Source organism: Symphalangus syndactylus, chromosome 5, assembly GCF_028878055.3.
Source record: "Symphalangus syndactylus isolate Jambi chromosome 5, NHGRI_mSymSyn1-v2.1_pri, whole genome shotgun sequence".
Classification (NCBI taxonomy): domain Eukaryota; kingdom Metazoa; phylum Chordata; class Mammalia; order Primates; family Hylobatidae; genus Symphalangus; species Symphalangus syndactylus.
Genome location: NC_072427.2, coordinates 37,252,752 through 37,277,877, shown reverse-complemented (window position 1 = coordinate 37,277,877; position 25,126 = coordinate 37,252,752). Strand labels below are relative to the sequence as shown.

Here is a 25,126-nt window from a genome sequence, read left to right as displayed (position 1 = left end):
TATAGAAACAACTCTCTTTTTGTGCTCATTTCATCAATTTATGTTTCATTAAATTATGCAATTACAATAACAAATGTAATTCACACCAGAAAGTTTGAGACCAAACACAATTGACTGTGGGTAACATTCAACTCAGGTGTGCAGGAGCCTTAAGGAGCCTGCTGCCTTCCGGGGCTCGGCATTTTGCGGACATCTGTCAATATGTTTTACAGGAGAAATGGAGGCGGGTTAAGCTAGAGAGTCGTTGGGGTGAAGATCTACCAAGATAGCTGTACATGAATCCCTGACCAGTGCAAACTTTGGTATTCTTGTCATAGTTCCTCATCAGTAGGAAAAAAGCTAGATTCCATTCTGTATCCTGAGCCTCCTTAAGAAGAGAAGGATACAAAGCATTTTAGAAAGTTCTAAATTACCAACACAAGCTGGGCTTGGTAGCTTACACCTGTAATCCCAGCACTTTGGGAGGCCAAGGTGGGTGGATCACCTGAGGTCAGGAGTTCGAGACCAGCCTGGCCAACATGGTGAAACCCAGTCTCTACTAAAAATACAAAAATTAGCTAGGCATGGTGGCACATGCCTGTAATCCCAGCTACTCGGGAGGCTGAGGCAGGAGAATTGTTTGAACCCAGGAGACAGAGGTTGCAGTGAGCCAAAATCATGCCACCGCACTACAGCCTGGGCGACAAAGCGAGACTTTGTCTCAAAAATAAATAAATACCTAAATTAGCAATAATAATGTAATAATATATGTAATGCATGTAATAATACATCTATTATTATGTATTATTATACATCTATTATGTATTATTATAGATGTAATAATTAATACATCTATTAATACAACGGTAAAGAAAAGCATTAAGTTAGGACCCAAAAAGGGACAAGCTTGGGATATTTGGAAAACTGGACTGTTTGGTCACTCCTTTTTCAGTGATCCTGAATCAATTAATGATGCAGGTTTTGTTTCCTACCTCACAAGGGAAAGTAAGAGCCGTGGACTGAGCTAGAGATGGGAGAGGTGCAATGGTGATGAGTGGATGGGGAGAATAAATGTATCAAGCAGTGGGAGGCCTGGGGGAATGTGAGGGCACGGGCGGCAGGCAGCTGGAGACTCACCTGGGAAATCCTTGTCTCACCTGCTCTCTCCTGGGCCCTCCTTGGCCCCCTCTTTTCCTCCACCCCAGCTCCTTCGAATGTTCTTCCGGCAGCAGGATGAGATTCGACGGTTGAAAGAGGAGCTGGCCCAGAAGGACATCCGCATTCGGCAGCTCCAGCTGGAACTGAAAAACTTGCGCAACAGCCCCAAGAACTGTTAGCTCCCCAGCTGGGCTGTTTTCTAAGCCAATCTCTCCGTCGTTTCTACTCGTCCCTTAACTTCTCCTTTACCAGTGACCCCAGAGACAGAGCCAGGACAGGAGCGGGGGCCAGCCTGAGGAACCCCGCCTACCACCTCGAGAACTGGAAGCCAACCTCTAACCTCCTGACCTCATGCTAATAAAAGTCCCCAGCTTCTCCTGGAGACCCCCCGCCGGCAGCCCCTTTCCCTGCCACCCCAGGAGCCAGGCTTCCCCTCAGCTGGGTGAAGACTACAGACTCCCTGGGGTTGGCAGGGGCTCCATCTCAGTGGACCAGGAAGCAAGGGGGGAAGCAGGATCCCAGCTAGACTTAGAACTTGGACTTTTCCCCTGTGAGGGGGGCTGCCAGGACATCTCCGCACTCCCGCCTGGAGCTCTCAGCATCACTGAAGGTACCACAGTGTAAGTGCTGGACTGCAGACTGCAGTGATCCCTCTTTCATCCCACCCCCTCTTCCCTCAGCAGCCCCGGAAGCCTGCCTCACCCGACGAGGGCAGCGAGCGGCCCGGCTCCTTTCTGTCTCTTCCCTTCCCACCCTCTTGTCTTCAGGGAATTCAGAGGATTGCTCTCCAAGGCCATAATGACCCCTTGCCTTCCCCATGATTCTCTTCAAAGCTCTTGCACACCCTTTTCCCATTCAATTTGTGAGCCAGGCAGGGTAGGGATTAGTGTCCCCATTTGATAAATGACAGAACTGAGGGTTGCAATGGGGAAATGACTTATAAAGTCACCCAGCAGGTCAACAATGGGCCCACGACCAAGACCCTGGGTGTTCAGACCCTAAGGCCAGGGCCTTTCCTGCTGCATCAGGATGCCAATCCCATTGTGGGCTTTGCCAGTGCCCAAGTCTCTATGGAGAATGAGAACTGGAAGCCACTGCTACCGTCTACCCAGCACCAGTAGTGCCAATGTGCCACACTGCCCAGTTGAGGCCCCTCACGCTCTGTGCCCCTAGATCCTTCAGGTCCCCACCCTCAGCTGTCACCACCACCCTCCCCAGGGGACTCCATCTGAGATGAGGCCTCGTCCTCCTGGAAGCTGAGGCTGAGAAGGGTGGAGCTTGGCCCTGGGGAAGGCAGACCAGGGTCTGATGGCTTCTAGGGATGCTCTGCGTGTGTCTCTCAGCACCGCTATCTCAGCCACTTTCAGCCTTATGCACGTAGAATGACCACAGCCACTCGCATCCATATAGCACTTTAAAGTTTCTGCAGTCCTTTGATACATAGGATCTCATTGAGCCTCATGTCTACTCCCTTCTGCAGATGAGGAAACCGAGAGAAGTGGCCCAAGGTCACGCAACTCTGAGATGCTACATTTCATTTGATCTTGTACACATTTTCTTTTATTCCTTCTTTTTTCCTCCTTTCATTTCCCACTACCCACAAAGAGTTTATAAACACTGTTCTCAGAAGAGTCACAGTTTGGGGTGAGATCTGGAAATCAAGAAATGGGTGTCCACTCTTTTCTTTCATTAGCTAGGATCTACTAGATGCATTGTACTCCATACCTGCTTTTCCCATGGCCGCCCTACGGAAAATCTCATCCACAGAGGCCAGGGCTACCCAAGCCCCTCCAGGCGAGCTGGGCCTTTCCTCTAAGAACCTCCATCCTCCCAGCCAGCTACAGGAGGGCCTCCTCACCCCGTACCCCACAGCTAGACAGTGTCAGCACTCATCTCCTCCTCCCCACATTTCTGGAGCTTTTTTTTTTCTTCCCCATTGACCTTTGTGGTCTTCTGTGATTATTTATGCTGCCTCCCAAGGATAGAATTGAAATAAAATGTTTTCAACTTATCAAACCTGGGCATAGCCATCTCATTTAACCCCAGTGGTTCCTGTTCTTGGTCACCATGGTACCTTGATGGTCAGCTCCCCACCCACAGCTCCTTTGCCTTTCTGGAATGACAACCCACGTCTGTACCTACAGATATAATTTCACACCTTCATTTATCTCAGCACTATTGACATTTGGGGCGAATAATTCTTTGCTGTGGGGGCTGCCCTGTACATTGTAAGATATTTAGCAGTATCCCTGGCTCCACCAGTCAGATGCCATAGCAACCCTAATCCAATTGGGACAACCAAAAATGTCCCCAGATATTGCCCAATGTCCCCTGGGGTGTCAGAATCACCTCTGGGTTAAGAACCACTCTTCTACCGCTATTCAATAGATGCTGCCCTGTGTTGGGGTCTGGGTGAGACCAACGCTCTACATTGGGGTGGTGCCTTGAAGTTTATCAGGCAGGATTCCACATACTTGACTCATTTGATCTTCATAGCAGCTCTAATTGGTAGGACCGATTATTCCTGTTTTCAAGAAGAGCAGTCAGGCCCAGAGTGGTGACATGTTCAAGGTCACTCAGCCAGTGTAGTGGGGTGTAGTGGGGGGAATACACAGGGACTGGGTCTTCTGAGCCAGAGCCAGAGAAGGTCTGTGTTCCCAGTCCCCAGCCAGACTCAGAGCTGGGCAGAGTCTGTTCTGGGAGGGTGGCCAGGGCCCATTGTGAGACCAGGGATGCTAGACATCCTCAGTCTCTCAGTAGGCCAAGGTTGTCTTAAATAAGAGTTGTCAGGCTGCAAAGTGAACAGGCACCTGGCAGTGTGTACACCACAGGAAACTCAGAAGAGCCAGAGGAGAGCGGTGTGGGCCTTAGAAAAGGGGTGGGGAGGAAAGGATAAAGGGCTGCAGAAGAACAGTGGGCAGGACACCGGGAACGGGTGGTCCAGGCCTGGCCCTGCCCTCTACTAGTTGTGCAACATTGAGTAAGGCTTTTTTTCTCCCTGGGCCCCATTTTCTCCATCTATAAAATAAGGCGATGGGACAATTTCTAGGGTCCCTTCCTGGTATGTCATCCTAGGTTTCGTTACACTAGCAGTTGAGAGGATGGGACAAATCCCCAAGACCACCCATTGTCTAGCACGAGTGATTAAAAAAAAAAGAAGAAATTTATTGGGAAAAAGGAAGCAAAGAATGGCTTCCTACAGGACTTGGGTGCAGAAAATCACTTTTTCTGAGGCTCAGGGATCAGGTGAATGGATAAGGTGATCTGTCTCATATGTACCTCTGTCCCACCTAATCTCCAATACTGAGCCCAACGCGGCGGCTGTTTATCATTACTTATTATGGTACACCGTCTAAGGTCGGGCTCGAACTTGCTTTCTGTCTCCCCGCTAGCCCATTTTCCCAACTGCATTTGTTGAATAACTCATCAATTCCCCATTGGCTGGCTGTGCATCCTTAATTTCTTCATATGTTATATATTCCATGACTAGTCTGTTACACTGGCCCCTCTGCCCATTACACATTGTGAATTACACTGCCTAGCCCAACACATTGCTTTAATTATCATAATGATGTAGGAGGGTGCCATTCATGGCTCTTCGAACCTGTCCCCACTGCCATGCTCCCTACCAGATGTCTGCTCCCTTCTTTTCTCCAAGTAAGGATACCTTAGGCTAAACTTCAGACCCTTCTCTTCTATGGAGATGTCCCTAATGCCTTTACCATCAGCAAGAGTATCCTCCTGCGTGTGCCTACAACTCTTTATCCCACCCCTGACACCTAATCGAATTTTCAATTCAGTTTAAGACATACCAAGTAGCTGCATCTATTTAGGACCAGGTGCTGGGAACTGTGACATGAGAAAGAACAAGCCCTGCTCTTGAGGGGCTCCAGCCAGTGGTCTATGTATAGGCATCATATCATCCAGCAGGACCTGGAGCCCTTGGAGGCTGGGATGAGCTTTATCCTAGGCTGGGTTCAGTGTGGAGTGGGCAGTTTGTTCTGGGATTGGACGACTCCTGGGTTGTCTTCCAGCCAGCCTCCTGAGATCCCAAGATGGGCTTGGGCATTTTTAGACTCTCTCCTGGTGCTGGGCAAACATCCCAGACTGCCAGTGGACCGTGCAGAACGTGGCTGCTTCTTCACTGTGGGAAATGACTTCATGTTGAAAACACCCCCACCTCCCGGCCCCCGCCCCCCAGCCTTCCTGCTTGGAAGGGCTGCCGTGATGGGGGCTGCCTGGAGCAGAGGCACTTACCTCGGCCACAGGAAACATTACCAGATCCTTCTCCTCCCCCTGGTCAGCCTGCACAGGGACTGTAGGGCTATGGTGCAGGGAGGGGAAGAGGCCTGCCTGGGATGTTGGCAGAGGCTCCTCATTCTCTGTGTGTGTGTGTTTCCTATTTGAGAACAACCTGCAGCCTGCCTTTCCTTGGAAATTTAATTCAGTAACAAGCACAAATGGGTCAGCCTTACTCAGAGAAAGAAGGTGAGTGTCTAGAGATCGGGTGAGAGTAGTTCCAGCAAGCTCCTATCCCAGAGCCCCTCCCTTGCATCTGGCTTGTCACACTGCCCAGAATCCCCCCATTAGCACATAGTTTCTTTGGGTTAAGCATTGCCCTTGCCAGAACCATCTCCATGTGCAAATCCCCCTGGGATTGGGATGCTGGTATGAATCGGGAGAATGGATCCAGCGAAAGGGACACGGGAACAATGAAAGACGGTGGGCCTCGAATGAGAGGAGGGAGGTAGGGACACTGAGCAAGGTCACAGTGATGACGGCGAGATTCAAAGACCAGGAGTTTGTAGAAACTTGAATCCAGCCAGCAGGTGGCAGATTCTGGCCTTCCTATCAAGCCCATTTTTTCTAAACTGGGTCCCTTTTGCACCTCCCACTCACTCCAGAATTAATGATCCAACCATAGGCACTGAGGCCTCATGGCAAAGCAGCCACACACAATAGACAGGAACCAAAGCACCCCAAGTGGAGAAGGGAGGCTTGAAGGAGGGCAGCCCAGGGACCAACTGTTTCCAAGGCACAGCCAGAGGTGGGCACGCAGCTCACCTTCCTCCTTCCGGGGCTGTGGAGACCCTGCCTAGTCTTTTCTGAAGCACAGGAAAGAGGCTTGGTCTGGGTGTTCTCACCGCACCCAGGCAGCCTCTGACCTGCTCTGTGACCTTGAGCAGTTTCCCTACAGGAATAGTGACAGGGATGGGGCCCTTTCTGCCTGGAGAGTCTGCGTTTAATGAGGCTTGGGCTGAGGGGGTGGTAGAAGGAAGAGCTGGAAAGTGAAGGGGGGCAAAAAACTAGGGGTGGAGGGACCAGGTGTCCAGGCCAGACATCTGCACTCGGCCAAGCACAGCCCAGCCCAGCCTGGGGCTCACTGCTTCAGCCCACGCAGCCTCCAGGAAGCTCCTGATGAGACAAACAGGACCAGTCATCCAGGGTCTCTGCTTCCCAAGCACGGGAGCAGCCCAGGACACAGAGGAAGACGCCAGGGCCAGACCCGGGAAGCTCTGAATTTTTGCCCTGGAAGGCTGGACTCCACCCCAGGCCATGAGGAGCTAAGGAAGGGCTTGAATCAGGAGTGGACACCTCCCTCTGGCTACTTCAATGGAAGGGATTGGAGGGCAAAACAAGCCGGGAAACGGTGGGGGCGGGTGGGTTGTCCAGGTAGGAGACAGGAGTGGCCCAGCCTGGGGCAGTAGTTATGGCAGAATTAAGAGAGTTTGCTGAGATAAGGAACTGACCTTGATCCCAGGGGTGGGTGGGAGGAGGGGACAGGGAGGCAACAGGGAAGAGGGAGGAAGAGGAGGACAGGTTAGGAGAACTCAGAAATGGAACCAGAGTTGGGACAGAGATGACCCACCCCCTGCTGTCTAATGGGGCACTCCCCAAAGATAGGGACTGTGTTCTGTAATCCCCTTGGAAACCAACGACAGCAGTGCTGGCCACACCTTGCTGAACGAATGTTCCTTTGGCTACCTGAGAGAAGAAGGGCTGGTCTTAGAAAGCGTTTTGGGTGCTGGGCAAGGTGGCTCATGCCTATAATCCCAGTAATCCCAGCACTTTGGGAAGCCAAGGTAGGAGGATTGCTTGAGGCCAGGAGTTCCAGACCAGCCTGGTCAACATAGTGAGACCTCATCTCTATTGGAAGAAAGGAAGGAGAGGGGAAAAAAGAAAAGAGAATGCTTGTTGGGCTTTTTTAATCACTGAAAGACCTGGCAGGCCCTAGAGCTTCTTAGCAGTGTGATTCAAGTGATTCTAAATCCCCCACCCCCCAGCTGTCTCCCATTCTAACTTATCCCCCACCAGCCTGAAATTCACATAGCTCTCTGAAAGTCATTTATAATAACGAAATAATGAAAACAGCTTATTTTTCTTTGCCTACTGGAATTTTGAGACAGTTTTCATTCAAAATTATTTTATCAAATATTTATCAAATGCCTTTTCTGCAACGAGTATTGTCCTAGGTGCTAGAATGAGATGTAGTTCTTGGTCTCAGAGAGGTTCCAGTCTGGTTTATAATTAAAATTCATATTCAATGCAGAGAGAAATGTCTGGAAGGACTGAGATAATTAGCAGTGATTATCTCAGGGTAACAGGATAAGAGAAGAAGGTATTCTTTAATTTTAAAGACATTTTAAACATATGTAAAAGTTTAGGATTTGCCGCGACTGTGTCCTTTGGGATGAAATCTCAGGCTTATTCTGTTCAGTTCACCAGGTATGGGTGCTAGGGCTTTTCCTCCTACATCACCACTGCCCCTTTGGAGGGCAGTTGGATGGGGTGAGCAGACAGGGCTGGCCAGGTGTCACTTCTGTTGGACACTTGACAGGTGGGGTCCTGACCAGAGGGCCCAGCCACCACCACACAGCCCCACAATGCAAGGCATGCCTCATAGGGATCCCAGCACAGGCCACTGTGGCAGCAGATGCTCAGCCTTTCCCTGATCCTCTTGTTGCTGACTCTGCCCTACCTACCTGATCCCTCCTGGTCTGGTCTCACCCACTGATCTCCTCCCACTCCACCCCAGGTGGCCCCAATCCCTAAACTTGCATAGGGCGAGGTACACTGTCTTTTCACCTGTTTTCTTCCCAATCTACCACTTGTGGCATAAACCTTATGACCTGCTTTCTCTGGCATTGAGCCCTTTCTTCTCTTCAAATCAAAAGCCCTGGCCAGGCACGGTGGCTCACACCTGTAATCCCAACACTGGGTGGCCGAGGCAGGAGGATTGCTTAAGCCCAGGAGATCGAAACTAGGCTGGGCAACATAGCAAGACTCCCATATCTACAAAACCATAAAAAATTAGCCAAGTGTGCTGGCGCATGCCTGTTGTCCCAACTACTCACAAGGCTGAGGCAGGAGGATCCCTTGAGCCCAGGAGGTGGAGACTGCAGTGAACCGTGATTGTGCCACTGCACTCCAGCCTAAGCGACACAGCAGCACCAAGACCCTGTCTCAAAAAAAAAATAGATAAAAATAAAAGCCTTGGCTTTTAAGACTTTACTGTCTCAGCCATGAATTTTTGCAAATCTGTTTAAAAACTCAAAAGCTGGGCACTGACTATTTATTTATTTGTGTATTCCAGCTATCAGAATCCTGATCCTTCCTCTAGCAATGAAAACTACTGGCTGAGTGGGAGGAGGTACACCAGGAACTATAGAATCAACTGTGACTACTTCCAAAATCTACCCTCTCCCACTCCCTGCACTACACACGTATATATAAATGGCCAGAGCTATTAAGACCATATAGAATGGAAGAATTTTAATTAATGATAATATGGAACTGGAGAACAGTGTCCTTTTGCTAATTTTCAATGAACATCTGCCGGACAATGACACTACAGTAGGTGCCAGTGATATAAAACCAACTGAGATATACAAATCACTGGACTTGGGGGCTTGGTTTAGGGAAGGATGCAGACATGTAAATCAGTGATTACAATTCAGTGTGATGAGTACTAGATCAGAGCAATCAAGATGCAGAAGACAGAGGACAGAACTCGTGGTGACAGGTCATCTGAGTTCCTAAAGTGAAAGCAGTTTTCTAACCGAGAAGAGGGAGAACGGCACTGCAGTCAGAGGAACAGCATGTGCAAAGTGAGAGAAAGGAGGCAGCTGGCATGTGGGGAGAATCCCAAAGGGCTTTGAGTTTCTGAAGCCAACAAGAAGGCTGGCGAGAGGACAGTCAGCAAAGGGCCTTATACTCAGGCTATTTACTTGGAATGTACTTTTTATGCAATGGAAAACCTCAGAAGGTTTTAAAGCATCAGAATGACCAGATGAAATTTGAAACATTTTTTAATAGTGCACACACAATATTTCTCTCTCTCTCTGTGTGTGTGTGTGTCTGTAAGAGAAAGGGAGGAAAAGTGGTGTGTTATATATACAGAGATTCAAAATAAAATATGTTTCTCACTATGGGTTGCAATCAACAAACTTTGAAAGCCACTGGTCTATAACTTGCTAATGGTGCAAAGCAGAGAGTAATTGCCTACAGGATTTCCAGGAGAGAGGATTTAACCCATGTGTGGCTGCCAGGGATGGCTTCCCAGAGGACAGTTGGCCATGACAACTGGGCCTTAAAGGAGGAAAGGGTGTAGGGGAGGGGAGAGGGAAAAGCATGAGGGAAAGGCATGGCAGAGGGGCCCTAAGAAGTGGCTCCCAAAGCAGTCCTGCTGGATTCCTCCTTAGCAAGAGCCCTGCCTAACAGCCTCAAGATGATTATCTTGGGGAGATAACATTTCTGTCTCAACACAGAAAAGCGTCTACTGACAGCTTATCTTTGCCCCCAGCACTTAGTACAACCTATCTGCCACATAGCTCATGTCACTTTTGACCTTCTGCACCAGGGCACCAAGTTCATTGTCAAAACAGCTGACTTGACTAACAAACAAGGGACATTTTCCATTTTCATAAATACTCCCAAGAAGGAGAAAATTGAATGAGCTGAGATTTGGGTTCAAGTTCTTGCTCAGAAGCTCATTCATCCAGTTGTTGCTAAACTCTTTCTAAACCCCACTTTTGCCCGTCATAAAATGGGTTAATCAGAACTTCCCAGCCTTCCTCCCAAACTTGCAAGCATTAAATTCAATGAGATCTTGGGTGCATCCTAAGTCACAAGGACTGCCCACTGGTTACCTTTCCCATTGGCCAGAAGGCCCAGTTAATGTTGGAGCTCCCAAAGAATAGGCACAGTTTGGCAACCCTGTCATTGCAGTAGCAAAGAAAAGAAGTTATTATTTTATCAGCTGGTACCAGAGTTCCTTTTAGGGAAGGAAGTGTCTTTGTTTGGGGAAATACCTTGATAGGCCCCTTGGGGGTAAAAGGTGAGGCCCTGAAGACATGTGTTGGGAGGAAAAAACAAAGATAGCCAAATAGCTCTGCCTAAGAAATGAACAGGAATTTGGGGATAAGGAAGAACAAAGGAGGGAGGAAAAAAGAAAGCTAAGCAATGTGGTTAGAAACTAAAGCCCTAGTAGGTGGGAAACTGGGGAAGCTCTTAGAGAGATATAAGTTTATATTTTAAATTTTCTGGACTGCTGTTTTGCAATCCAACTCTTCTCTCCAATGTAATCCATTCCCCAAATCTCCAATAAATGTCTATGACACAAGCTGCCCCGTGGAAGCAGGTAGGTGGGCATCAAGAAAGAAAGGGCTATGTTCAACTTTTGGGGCAATTCTGGGATAGAGGTTTGGCCACAAGACAGCAAAGAAGGAAATTTAGAGCCAGAGATGACAGTGAGGAACCTAAGCCCAGGGAATTCATAGAAATCTTGCAGAAGGCATGGGGTTTCCCCTAGATTGTGGGATGGGGTTCAAACCAATCTCATGTAGAGCTGAGGTGTTAGAATTACACCAGTAGATACCTGAAACCATTGCCTTCCAATTTTTGCCTATCATGAGGGTAAACATTTTCTCCAGGCTTCTCTCTGGCTAAAGTCAATATTATTTGGCTATTATTGGTTGAACTTGAGTCATAACTTAATAATCAACCAGATAAGAGAGGGTACCTCAGCTTCTTACTTCTCTTTTCTGACTGCATTCTGACCAGACTACACTCTGGGTAGTGCTTACCTAATGCAAACAGGTAATTTCTTTATGATAATAATCAATTGCCACTGCATGCTATTTAAAGCTTCTTCACCACCTTATCTCATCAGATACTGGATCTTCAAAATAACCCTACAAAGCAGGAAAGGCGTGGATTCCCCAAGTTAGCAATGAGGAAGCTAAGGCCTAAAGAATCAAACAATTAAATGTGGATTGGGCATGAGATTCAATCTCTGATCTTAAAGAATGCTGGAGAGACAAGATAGAAATGCATGTGGCCGGGCGCGGTGGCTCACGCTTGTAATCCCAGCACTCTGGGAGGCCGAGGCGGGCGGATCACAAGGTCAGGAGATCGAGACCACGGTGAAACCCCGTCTCTACTAAAAAATACAAAAAATTAGCCGGGCGTGGTGGTGGGCGCCTGTAGTCCCAGCTACTTGGAGAGGCTGAGGCAGGAGAATGGCGTGAACCCGGGACGCGGAGCTTGCAGTGAGCCGAGATTGCGCCACTGCACTCCAGCCTGGGCAAAAGAGCAAGACTCCGTCTCAAAAAAAAAAAAAAAAAAGAAATGCATGAAAAGACAACAGCATTGAAGAAGTAGAAATAAATATAAAAACAAACGTCTTAAGGTAGAGCACAAGTCATTGCTGGAAGAATGATAGAGATCACAAGGCATCCAAAATCAAAGGTAGACCAGTTCTACCTTCTCACAGCCCCACCCACTTCTTTCCATCTTCATGATCATTTCTAAGGCCATCATTTTCTCACCCAGATTACCACAACAGCTTCCTGGCCAGCCTCTCAGGCTCCAGCTTTGTCCCTTTAATTAGTTCTTTTTTTTTTTTTTTTTGAGACCTCGCTTTGTCACCCAGGCTAGAGTGCAGTGGCGCGATCCTGGCTCACTGCAACCTCTGTCTCCCTGGTTCAAGCAATTCTCCTGCCTCAGCCTCCCAACTAGCTGGGATTACAGACGCCTACCACCACGCCTGGCTAATTTTTGTATTTTTAGTAGAGACAGGGTTTCACCGTGTTGGCCAGGCTGGTCTCAAACTCCTGACCTCAATTGATCCATCTGTCTCGGCCTCCCAAAATGTTGGGATTACAGACATGAGCCACTGCACCCAGCCCCTTTCATCACAAGGACACAAAAGTGATCGTTATGATATGCAAATCAAATCACAGTCACTCCCCTACTTAAATCCTTGGTGGTTCCCCATTACCCTAATGGAAAGTAAAAATTTTTTTTTTTTGAAATTTTTTAACTTCTTTCTTTTTTGGCCTGGTCTTCTAATCTCTGAGACCTCATCTCTTGCCATTTGCTGCCTGAAACTCTCTGCTCCTTATAGACTGTGGTAATAATAAAATAAATACTTGGCCTTTGTTTCTGGTTCTCGGCACAGAGCTCCTAAAATGCTGGGAATTTCCTGAAAGATAGGAATATCTTTTATAATTTACTAGGAGCCCCTTTCCATCATACTTGAGTTTATGCTAATGAGGTGAGTTAGGGTAGAGCCTCGGGATGGGACTGGCACCAGAAAGACCAAGTAATAAGAGGATGGAAACCTGGCTAGGTGCAGTGGCTCACACCTGTAATCCTAACACTTTGGGAGGCTGAGGTGGACAGATCACTTGAGCCCAGGGGTTTGAGACAAGTCTGTGCAACATGGTGAAAATCCATCTCTGCAGAAGAATACAAAAATTAGGCTGTGTGCGGTGGCTCATGCCTGTAATCCCAGCACTTTGGGAGGCCGAGGCGGGCAGATCACGAGGTCAGGAGTTCGAGACCATCCTGGCTAACACGGTGAAACCCCGTCTGTACTAAAAATACAAAAAATTAGCCGGGCATGGTGGCAGGCCCCTATAGTCCCAGCTACTCAGGAGGCTGAGGCAGGAGAATGGCGTGAACCCAGGAAGCAGAGCTTGCAGTGTGCCGAGGTCACGCCACTGCACTCCAGCCTGGGCGACGGAGCGAGACTCTGTTTCAAAAAAAAAACGAACACAAAAATTAATTGGGCTGGCTGGTGCACACCTCTAGTCCTAGCTATTTGGAAGGCTGAGAGATGAGAAGATCGCCTGAGCCCAGGAGGTCAAGGCTGCAGTGAGCTGTGATCGTCCAGCCTGGGAACAGAGTACGACTTTGTAAAAGAGGATGGAAACTTTTTTTTTTTTTTTTTTTTTTTTTTTTGAGACGGAGTCTCACTCTGTCGCCCAGGCTGGAGTGCAGTGGCGCAATCTCGGCTCACTGCAAGCTCCACCTCCCGGGTTCACGCCATTCTCCTGCCTCAGCCTCTCCGAGTAGCTGGGACTACAGGCGCCCGCCACCACGCCCGGCTAATTTTTTGTATTTTTAGTAGAGACGGGGTTTCACCGTGGTCTCGATCTCCTGACCTCGTGATCCGCCCGCCTCGGCCTCCCAAAGTGCTGGGATTACAAGCGTGAGCCACCGCGCCCGGCCCGAGGATGGAAACTTTTCATGGGAATAACATACAAGAAAAAAAAAAAGAGAAGGGAAACTTTCAGCCCCACCCATTGACCTCGAAGTTGGGGAGGGGGGACTGGAGATAGAGCCATATAAAACTTTTGATACTATTTTTATTTTATTTATCTATTTTTTTTTTTGAGACAGAGTCTTACTCTGTTGCCCAGGCTGCAGTGCAGTGGCGTGATCTTGGTTCACTGCAACCTCCGCCTCCTGGGTTCAAGCAATTCTCCCACATCAGCTTCTGTAATAGCTGGGATTACAGGCACGCACCACCACACCCGGCTAATTTTTGAATTTTTACTAGAGACAGGGTTTCACTATGTTAGCCAGGCTGGTCTGGAACTCCTAACTTTAAGTGAACTGCACACCTGGGCCTCCCAAAGTGCTGGGATTACAGGTGTGAACCACCACGCCCAGCCTTAATTTTTTTTAGAGGCAGGGACTCACTCTGTCACCCAGGCTATAGTGCAGTGGCATGATCATAGCTCACTCTTAGCCTCGTTGAACTCTGGGACTCAAGAGATCCTCCCACCTCAGCCTTCTGAGTACCTGGAACTACAGTTATGTGCCACCACACTCGACTAATATTTTTACTTTATTTATTTATTTTTGTGATGGAGTTTCACTCTTGTTGCCCAGGCTGGAGTGCAATGGCATGATCTCAGCTCACCACAACCTCCGCCTCTGGGATTCAAGTGATTCTCCTGCCTCCACCTCCCAAGTATCTGGGATTACAGGCACCCACCGCCATGCCCAGCTAATTTTTTGTATTTTTCTTCCTGTTGGTCAGGCTGGTCTCGAACTCCCTACCTTAGGTAATCCACCTACCTCAGCCTCCCACAGTACTGGGATTACAGGCATGAGCCACCGCGCCCGGCCTACTTTTATTTTTTTATAGAGACAGGGTCTCACTGTGTTGCCCAGGTTGGTCTTGAACTCCTTGCCTCAAGTGAACCTCCCACCTTGGCCTCATAAAGCGCTGGGATTACAAGCATGAGCCACTGCTCTATACATCTTTTCATTTTTTTGAGACGAAGTCTCGCTCCGTCACCCAGGCTGGAGTACAGTGGCACAGTCTCAGCTCACTGCAACATCCACCTCCTGGGCTCAAAAGTTTCTAATGCCTCAGCCTCCCGAGTAGCTGGGATTATGGGTGCCCGCCATCACGCCCGGCTAATTTTTGTATTTTTAGTAGAGACAAGGTTTTGCCATGTTGGCCAGGCTGGTCTTGAACTACTGACCTCAAGTGATCTACCTACCTCGGCCTCCCAAAGTGCTGGGATTACAGGTGTGAACCACCTCACCCAGCCTCTATATAACTTTTGAACAGAAAGTTTCTGAGAGCTTCTGAGTTGGTGAATGCACCCCAACTACCCAGGCCCAGAAGCTCCTGCACTCAGGACCCTTGCAGATCTGGCCTATGTACCTTCTCATCTGGCTGTTCATTTGTATACTTTAGGATATCCTTTATAACAAACACTTACTTAAAACTATAAGTAAAGTGACTTTCTGAGTTCTGCAAGCCATTCTAGCAAATTAACAAACCTGAGGAGGGGTTCATGGGAAGCCCTGATTTACAGCCAGTTGGTCAGAAGTACAGGTGGTCTGAGATTTGGGCCTGGCGTCTGAAGTGGGGGCAGTCTTGTGCAACTGAGCCCTTAAGCTGTGGGGTCCACACTAATTCTGGGTAGTTAGTGTCAGAATTGAATTGAATTGCTAGGTACCAGCTGGTGTCGGGGAATTGGTTGATATCAAAAAACATCCCAGACAGACCTACTTTTTGTTTTGGTTTGCTTTTCTGATTTCCTGAGCTGTGTCCAGGGACTGTCTTGCCTCCTGGTCTTCGTATAGCACATTCCTTCTGCGTGGATCACCTGCCTACTCTCTTGGTCTGGCAAATTTCATCTTATCTTTCAGATCTCAGGTTCAATGCCACCTCCCAAGAAACATCCTTTACATCACTAGAATAGGTCAGAACCTACACCTCAGTAATTCCATAGCATCCTCGATTTCCCCATCCCAACACTCATCACACTTCACCATTGTTACTGATATAATCATCTGTCTTCCTCAACAGTGAAGGCAGCTCTGTAAGCCATTGAGAGATGGAACATGTCTGTCCTGTTCTCCATTGTATCCAGCATCTGGCACAGTGCCTAGTAGGTCATAGGCACTCAGTAAGTATGTATTGCGTTCAAATGAATGAATAACTGAATGTTGTAGGAATTCAGAAGAAACAAGAGATTAGTATAGACTGAGGAAAGAGGTAGGCTAGGACTTGAATAACAAGTAGAAGAGCTTCCACCATCACCTAATACATTGAGGACAAACCACGGCTTCCTACCTCCAACCCAGGAGGCAACTACCAAAACAGAAAGAGCATTGAACTACGAGACCGAACAACAGGCTCCAGTCCTGCTTCTGTGCCTCAGTGTGTAACTTTGAACATATCACTCAACTTCTGAGCCTGAGTTTCCTCGTCTGTAAAACGAAGCCTCTATAACCCACCTAGAGGGGTTTCTCTGAGGTTTGGTGAGGTCCTGAATGTGGCGGACCCCCGCACAAAGTAGACCTGACCAGATGTGTGTGGATTTATTTTCAGCCACATAGCCTCTGTCTCAAAGATTTCCCAAAGCGTTGGCTGAAAGCCCACCTGAGAAAAGCCTGCATCTGTCAATCCAGCTTCCTGGACCTGAGCACACTCATTCTGCCCAGGCTGATGCGCCATCTTGCCCCTCTTCCCCAACACCAGCACGCAGCATCCAAAGCCTTCCTCACACCCAAGAGAACCACGCTCTGAAGACTACCACCTGCAAGAGCCGAAGACTTGAAGGCATTTACCTCCCACAAGGTGGTAACATACTTTCCTCTATCGATTTCTGAGTGAAGAATATTTTCAGGGCCGGGCACAGTGGTTCACACTTGTAATTCCAGCACTTTGGGAGACCAATGTGGGCAGATCACCTGAGGTCAGGAGTTTGAGACCAGCTTGGCCAACATGGTAAAACCCCACCTCTACTAAAAATACAAAAATTAGCCAGGTGTGTTGGTGGGCACCTGTAATTTCAGCTACTTGGGAGGCTGAGGCAGGAGAATCGCTTGAACCTGGAAGGTACAGGTTGCAGTGAGTCGAAATCACGCCACTGCACTCCAGTCTGGGCGACAGAGAGAGACTCTGTCTCAAAAAAAAAAAAAAAGAAAGAAAAGAGAAAAAGAATATTTTCAAAATTAAATTCTCCAGAATTTTTACTCTCCACTTTAATTCCTGGTGTCAGACAGCAGGACCCCCAAGTTCCCCTGGCAACAGAGTTTATTAGGCATCCACAGTGCCAGGGCTGTGCTGGCACCCCAACTCCTCATGGAGATTACAAACTAGCTGGGGGGTGTGGCAGGCCCCCCAACAATGCCCATGCACTTATCCCTGAAACCTGTGAATTTATCTGTTACACGGCAAAAGGGTCTTTGTGGATGTAATTGAGGTTTTGGACCTTAAAATAGAGCCATGTCCTGCTTTGCTCAGGTGGGGTCAATCTGGGGTCAATCAGATCACATGAGCGCTTAAAAGCAGAGAACTTTGTGTAGCTGGAATCAGAGACTCAAGTCAGTGGCTGGGTGAGATGGCTCACACCTATAATCCCAGCACTTTGGGAGGCCAAGGTAGGTGGATCACTTGAGGCCAGGAGTTCGAGACCAGCCTGCCCAAAATGGCAAAACCCCATCTCTACCAAAAATACAAAAATTAGCCAGGCGTAGTGGCACATGCCTGTAGTTTCAGCTACTCAGGAGGCTGAGAGTTGAGGCAGGAGAATCGCCTGAACCCAGCAGGCGGAGATTGCAGTGAGCTAATATAGTGCCACTGCACTCCAGCCTGGGTAACAGAGTGAGACTCCATCTCAACAAAAAAAAAAAAAAAAAAAAAAGAAGAAGAAGAAGAAAAAGAAAAAGGAGGAGGAGGAGGAGGAGGAGGAAACCAAAGATTCAGAGCATGAGGAGTACTCAACTCACTATTGCTGGGATGGGTGGGGACATGAAAAGTGTGAGAAAGAATGAAGGCAGCCTCTAGGAGTAAGGATACCCCCAACTGACCACTAGGGAGGAAACAGGATCCTCAGTCCTACAACCACAAGAAACTGAGTTCTACCAACCCGAATGAGCCTGGAAGTAGATTCTCCCCTAGAACCTCCAGATAAGAGCCTAGTCCCGCTGACACTTTGGTTTCAGCCTTATGAGAACCCTAAACAGAAAACCCAGCCTAGCTTCCCTACACTGCTGACCCATAGAGCTGTTAGATAACAACTGGGTGTTGTTTTACGAAACTACATTTGTGGTAACTTGTTACTACAGCAATAGAAAACTAATATGGTGGCCGGGCATGGTGGCTGATGCCTGGAATACCAACACACTGGGAGGCTGAGACAGGAGGATTGCTTGAGCCCAGGAGTTCGAGACCAGCCTGGGCAACATGGTGAGACCCCTTTCTCTATTTTAAAAAAATAAATAAATATATAAATAAAACTAATACAGGGAGATAGGGCCTGTCTTTAGGGGGTCCCTTGACCAACAGCTTAGTCCTAAGCTACCTCAGCTATAAATTGCTCTACATCTAAGCATGTCTGGGGGGTTTGGAGTGGGGGTGGGGGGCTAGGCCAGAGACAGAAAGACTAAAGGAGGGAGAATCATTTTCCATGAAGGTCAGAAAAGCTTCTCTCAGAAGAGAAATACACCCTCCAAGGCTGTTCCAAGGACCCAGCCCTGCGGGTGAGGAGCAGCAGGAGAGCCCCTTGTGTGTAGAGACGGTTTTGATCCTATGAGGGCACAGGATGAAGGCCCTCCCCAGGGAATATGTGACCGCTGGCTTTAGGCCCACAGGACAAGTGAGGGACAGAAACCGACTGAGGAAGGGTCAGGTGGACTGATTGGGAATCACATGTGAGACCCCTTGGGGATTCCCTAAGCTGTTTGGGAGGGATTTGAGAGGCTCTAAGATTCCTGCAATTCCATGGGAGAGGCTGAGTCAGAGAAACACTGTTTTATTCATGCTCTTTATGATGTAATTATATTCTGTTCCCCAAGCTAGTATGGAGTGTCCAAGGCCTACTAATCCCCAAAGGCAAAATAAAAAGTTTTTAAAAGTCAGAAATGGCCAGGCGTGGTGGCTCATGCCTGTAATCTCAGCACTTTGGGAGGCCGAGGCAGGTGGATCATCTGAAATCAGGAGTTCGAGGCCAGCCTGGCCAACATGGTGAAACCCAGTCTCTACTAAAAATACAAAAATTAGCCGGGCATGGTAATGGGCGCCTGTAATCCTAGCTACTCAGGAGGCTGAGGCGAGAGAATCACTTGAACCCAGGAGGCGGAGGTTGCAGTGAGCCGAGATTGCGCCATTGCACATTGCACTCCAGCCTGGGCAACAAGAGTGAAACTCCATCTCAAAAAAAAAAAAAAAAAAAAAAAGTCAGAATGGAGGCATAGGAAGGGAAATAGAAAGGGGATGGCTTTGAGTCAGACACAGCTGGGTATTAACCCTTCCTCCAGCGGCTTGCACAGGTTTCTTTAGCTTTCTGAGATATAGTTTCAAACCCAAAAAATAAAGAGATGATAAAAAGGACCTATATCACAAAGGGCTATGAAGAAACAGAAGGCAGGTTATTTATTGATCATCATACCACATGAGGAAAAATACATTCCATACTATATTTTCTAATTCAAAAGCCCTGATTTTTCCCACTTTAACATCTTCTAATCATTCAACCATGCAGGAGTCCTGAGATACTTTTATTGCTTGCACTTGCAAAATCAGTGTTACTGGTTAGAAAGAAAATTCCAAAAGCAAAAATGAAGTGTCCTATTAAGAAATGCTGGCCGAGCACAGTGGCTCAAGTCTGCAATCCCAGCACTTTGGGAGGTCGAAGTGAGCAGATCACTTGAGGTCAGGAGTTCAAGACCAGCCTGGCCAACATGGTGAAACCCCATCTCCACTAAAAATACAAAAAAAAAAATTAGCCAGGCGTAGTGGCACATGCCTGTAATCCCAGCTACTTGGGAGGCTGAGTGGGGAGAATTGCTTGAACCTGGGAGGCAGAGGTTTCAGGAAGCCAAATCACGCCACTGCACTCCAGCCTGGGCAACAGAGTGAGACTCGGTCTCAAAAAAAAAAAAAAAAAAAAAGAAAAAAGAAATGCTGCCTCTTCAACCTCTTGCTAACACTGAGTACAATCTTGTGTCAAAAAACACAGACATCAATGATGCTGAGCCATGGTGATGGAGAAGAGCCAGATTCTAATTGTGGAGAAGTCTTAGGAGTGTCACAACCAATTTATTTTGCCTATATTTGTTTTTTATGTGCACACAAGAGAGACATAGGATAAAAGAAAATCTGTCTAAATAAGTCTAAAAGAGCCCTTCAATAATTACAAAAACTTCTTAAAAATTTCAAGTGATAAAAAGATGCTGAGAAAATACAGGCATTATTTATTATGCCCAGCTGACTTCTAGGAAAATCAAGGTCTAGGGAATATTCACAGTGTGGCCAGGGCCTTACAGCAACAAACAAACAGCTGAACTGAGAAATGAAGCAAATGGTCTCAGGCCTACCACAGAGGCCAGTTTGGTGTGGCTGGCATCTATCAGCTGTGTCCTAAATTCTTCACATCCTTGTGAAGAGAAATTTCTGAGAAATGTGACCTTAACCCACCAGAGGCATTACACTTCAGTTTTGTCCGCTGAGAGTATGCATTTGCACATACACACAACATTCAAAGCAAAGGAATTGGTTGAGAAATGTAAAAACACTAGGAAGAACAACATTCCGAGGAAAATAATAAAGCCACTTGCATTTGTACCTCAAGGGCAAAGGTTGAACAGATATGTTTGCAGGCCCTTATAAAATATTGGGGTTTCCTAAGCCCAGGGTTCATTGGCTGAAATTCAAATTCACTGTATGCATAGCATCCACTGACTACTGTGGTACAAGTTATAAGGTTCTTTGTCTTTGACCCAGGATGCACAAGTTCAGAGTCTTTTTTTTTTCTTTACTTTTTATACCATCAATAGAGGCAGACAAAAAAATCTTGAGTCTTCTACTAGCATTGAATTGTGGCAGGCTAATTTGTATGCTTGCAAGTACAGTATTACCTCAGAACCTTCATGGTTCTTGTTAACTATGTGAAGTTTTTTTGTTTGTTTATTTATTTAGTTATTTAGTTATTTATTTTCTGAGACAGAGTCTCACTCTGTCACCCAGGCTGGAACCCAGTGGCACAATCTCAGCTCACTGCAACTTCCACCTCCTGGGTTCAAGTGATTCTCCTGTCTCAGCCTCCCAAGTAGCTGAGATTACAGGGGTGCACCATTACGCCCAGCTAGTTTTTGTATTTTTAGTAGAGATTGGGTTTCTCCATGTTGACCAGGCTGGTCTCAAAATCCTGACCTCAAGTGATCTGCCTGCCTCGGCCTCCCAAAGTGTGGAATTACAGGTGTGAGCCACTACACCTCGCCTGTGTAAAGTTTGATACCATTATTTGGAGTTAGACTGTGATAATTTAAAGATGTATATGGTAAACTCTAGAGCAATCATTCAAAAGTAAAATATAGATAGAGCTAATAAGCCAAAAGTAGGGATAAAATAAAATCATTAAAGTATTTTATGAATTAAAAAGGAAGTCAAAAAAAGGAAAAAGGGACAAAGAATAGTAGGGACAAATAGAAAACAAATAGCAAAATGGTGTATTTAAATACAACCATATTTATAGTTACATTAAATAAAAATGGCCCAAACTCTCCAATTAAAAGGCAGAAATGTCAGACTGTATAAAAAGTCTACCTGAATAAGCTCTAAATATAATGCATAGGTAGGTTAAAAGAATAGAAAAAATATAATATATATGAAGCAAACAGTAATCATGAAAAAAGCTGAAATGGATGTATCGATTTGTGCAAAGTGAACTTTAGGAGAAAGGATTATAAGCAGAAATAGTGACATTTTATGATGAGAAATGGGCCATTTCATCAAGAAGACATAACTAAATATGCTTACACCAAGTAATGGAGCTTCAAAGTACATGAAAAAAGAACTGACAGGCGGACAGACAAAATAGACAAATCTACAATTTCAGTTGTAGATTTCAACCCTTATCTCTTACTAATTGACAGAACAAGGAGATAGAAAACCAATAAGTATATAAAAGATTTAAACAATACTATTAAATAACTTAACCTAATATATAGTTATAAAACACTATACCCAGCACTGGCAGAATACATATCTTGTTCAAGGGTACATAGAACATTCACAAATATAGACCATATTCTAAGCCATATACAATCTCGATAAACTTAGAAGGAATGAAATTATACAAAATACATTCTCTGAGCATGACAGAAATAAATTAAAGAGGAGGGCCAGGTGCGGTGGCTCACGCCTGTAATCCCAGCACTTTGGGAGGCCAAGCTGGGCGGATCACAGGGTCAAGAGTTTGAGACCAGCCTGGCCGACATGGCAAAACCCCATCTCTACTAAAAGTACAAAAAAAAAAAAAAAATTAGCTGGGTGTGGTGGTGCACGCCTGTAATCCCAGCTATTCAGGAGGCTGATGCAGGAGAATCACATGAACCTGGGAGGTGGAAGCTGCAGTGAACCAAGATTGCGCCACTGTACTCTAGCCTGGGCGGGCGACACAATGAGGATCTGTCTAAAAACAAACAAACAAACAACAAAAAAAACCAGGCCGGGTACCGTGGCTTACACCTGTAATCCCACCATTTTGGGAGGCCAAGGTGGGCAAATCACGAGGTCAGGACTTCAAGACCAGCCTGGCCAACATGGTGAAACCCCGTCTCTACTAAAAATACAAAAAATTAGCTGGGCATGGTGGCAGGTGCCTGTAATCCCAGCTACCTGGGAGGCTGAGGCAGGAGAATTTCTTGAACCTGGGAGGTATAAGTTGCAGTGAGCCAAGATCACGCCACTGCACTCCAGCCTGGGTGACAGAGCAAGACTCTGTCTCAAAAAAAAAAAAAATAGTATGTGACACAACTCAACACTCAGCCAGGCCAGGTGGCTCATAACTGTAATCCCAGCACTTCAGGCAGGAGGATTGCTTGAGCTCAGGAGTTTGTGACCAGCCTGGGCAATAAAGGGAGGCCTCATCTCTACTGAAAAAATAAATCAGCCAGGTGTGGTTGTGTGCACTGTAGTCTCAGCTATTCAAGAGGCTGAGGTAGGAGGATTGCATAAGCCCCAGAGATCAAGGCTGCAGTGAGCTGTGAAAGCACCATTGCACTCCAACCTGAGTGACAGAGCAAGACCCTGTCTCAAACAAGCAAGCAAAAAAAACCCCAAAAATATACATTAACAATTCAACCGCATTCACATTTAAAACTCTTATCACACTAGGAATAGAAGGGAACTTCCTCACCCAGATAAAAGGCATCTAAAAAATAACTACACCTCTCATCATACCTAATGGTGAAAGACGAATACTTTCTTCTAAGATTAGGAACAAGGGTAAAGATAGCCATTCTCACAACTTCTATTCAGAATTGTACTGGAGGTCCTAGCCTGTGTAATAAATCAAGAAAAAGAAATAAAAGGTAACCAGATTGAAAAAGAAGAAGAAGGGGAAGTATCTGTCGCCGTGGTTGTGGGCCTGGGATTCCCAGCCATGGCCGTTTCCTCCGGGGAGCAGGGTAAAGGCCAGAGAGTATGGCCTCCGTGGTCCCTTCCTACTGGGCCCAGCCAAGCCATGTAAGCTTCACCTTTGCAACAGCCTCACTGGGAGCAAGGACACATTTGTACCTATAGATGGGAGAAAGGTGATATGGTCCAGGCCAACCATCTAAGATGCATGTCACACAGGGCACGCCAGGTCCTACATCTCTTTCGTTATCTTGAGAAGAGTGTTGAAGGATGACTTCAGATGTGATGTCCTTTATTGCATGAACATTAGGGACATTGGTGATAAGAACTATTTGTTGAGGAGTATAGGGAGAAGAAGTCCCAGGTGGCACAGCTCCTAGGGAATGTTCACACTGCCCTGAAGCCATTTTCAGTAAAATTCAATGAGACCATAGATCCTGATAAAAAGCAGATGCTGTAATGAATTTAGCACACAGTGAAGCTTGCCACAGAACCCTTGAGAAAGCTGTGTAGTACAGACTTGCTGGAGAGGAAATCAACAGCTGTGTGCAAGGATTGTTGGAAGAGGCCAAGGATTTGCTTTCTGAGTTGCTGGATTCCACATTCTGGAGTCAGGTGACTGACAATTTCATTTTCTCCTGACTGCCCAAGTTCTGGGATGGGGAGTTCCACAAATACGTGGAAACTCTGAACATCCTCTCTCTGGATGTTTTAACCAGAGTTAGTGTGTATGTGTCAGAAATTGTGAATTTTGGCCAGGCGCGGTGGCTCACGCCTGTAATCCCAGCACTTTGGGAGGCTGAGACGGGCAGATCACGAGGTCAGGAGATCGAGACCATCCTGGCTAACACAGTGAAACCCCGTCTCTACTAAAAATACAAAAAATTAGCCGGGCATGGTTGTGGGCGCCTGTAGTCTCAGCTACTCGGGAGGCTGAGGCAGGAGAATGGCGTGAACCCAGGAGGCGGAGCTTGCGGTGAGCTGAGATTGCACCACTGCACTTCAGCCTGGGCAACAAAGCAAGACTCCATCTCAAATAAAAAAAAAAAGAAAGAAATTGTGAATTTTGTCCATAAGATTGTGGACAATGGTTGCAGCTATGCTTCCAATGGGTCCACTTTGATATAGCAAAGTTTGCTCCTAGTGAGAAACACTGCTATGGGAAGCTGGTGCCCAAAGCTGTTAGGGATCAGAAAGCTCTTCAGGAAGAGGACAATTGAAAAAAGAAATGAATGAATAAAAGAACAAAAAAGATAAGTTGTGGACTCTCCTAATCGTATACAATCTGGATTGTGTTTACCCTTCATGGTTATGGTGGAATGTGCTGAATCCACCACTCAGTCACAGGAAAGTGCTTTTTCACCTAAATAAATTTTAGGGGTTGGGCATGGTGGTTCACGCCTGTAATCCCAGCACCTTGGGAAGCCAAGGCAGGCAGACCACATGAGGCCAGGAGTTTGAGACCAGCCTGGCCAACATGGCAAAACCCTGTCTGTACTAAAAATACAAAAATTAGCTGGGCGTGGTGCCACGTGCCTGTAATCCCAGCTACTCAGGAGGCTGAGGCCCGAGAATCACTCAAACCCAGGAGGCAGAGGTTGCAGTGAGCTAAGATTGTACCACTGCACTCTAGACTGGCAACAGAGCAAGACCCTGTCTTAAAAAGAAAATAAAAGAATTTCTAGGAGTTTTCTATACTAAGACCACGAAATGCGAAGTTTTTTTTTTTTTTTTAATTGATACATGGTAATTGTACTTATTTTGGGGTGTATACAATATGTAGTAATCAAGTTACAGTGGTTGGATATC

The 25,126-nt window shown here is 46.8% G+C and overlaps 1 protein-coding gene and 1 pseudogene across 4 annotated transcripts in view; both read left to right on the top strand.

Annotated features, from left to right (window-relative positions):
- CORO2B (coronin 2B) overlaps positions 1-3,153 on the top strand; it is a 202,981-nt gene extending 199,828 nt beyond the window's left edge. For all 4 annotated transcript variants that reach the window (XM_063640202.1, XM_063640201.1, XM_055277984.2 and 1 more), the window contains one exon: positions 1,185-3,153. In XM_063640202.1, the coding sequence (XP_063496272.1) occupies positions 1,185-1,316 (132 nt within the window). In that variant the 3' untranslated portion in view covers positions 1,317-3,153. The remainder of the gene's footprint in view (positions 1-1,184) is intronic.
- On the top strand, positions 2,070-24,445 carry LOC134736549 (cysteine--tRNA ligase, cytoplasmic-like; annotated as a pseudogene).
- The last annotated feature ends 681 nt before the right edge of the window (positions 24,446-25,126 follow it).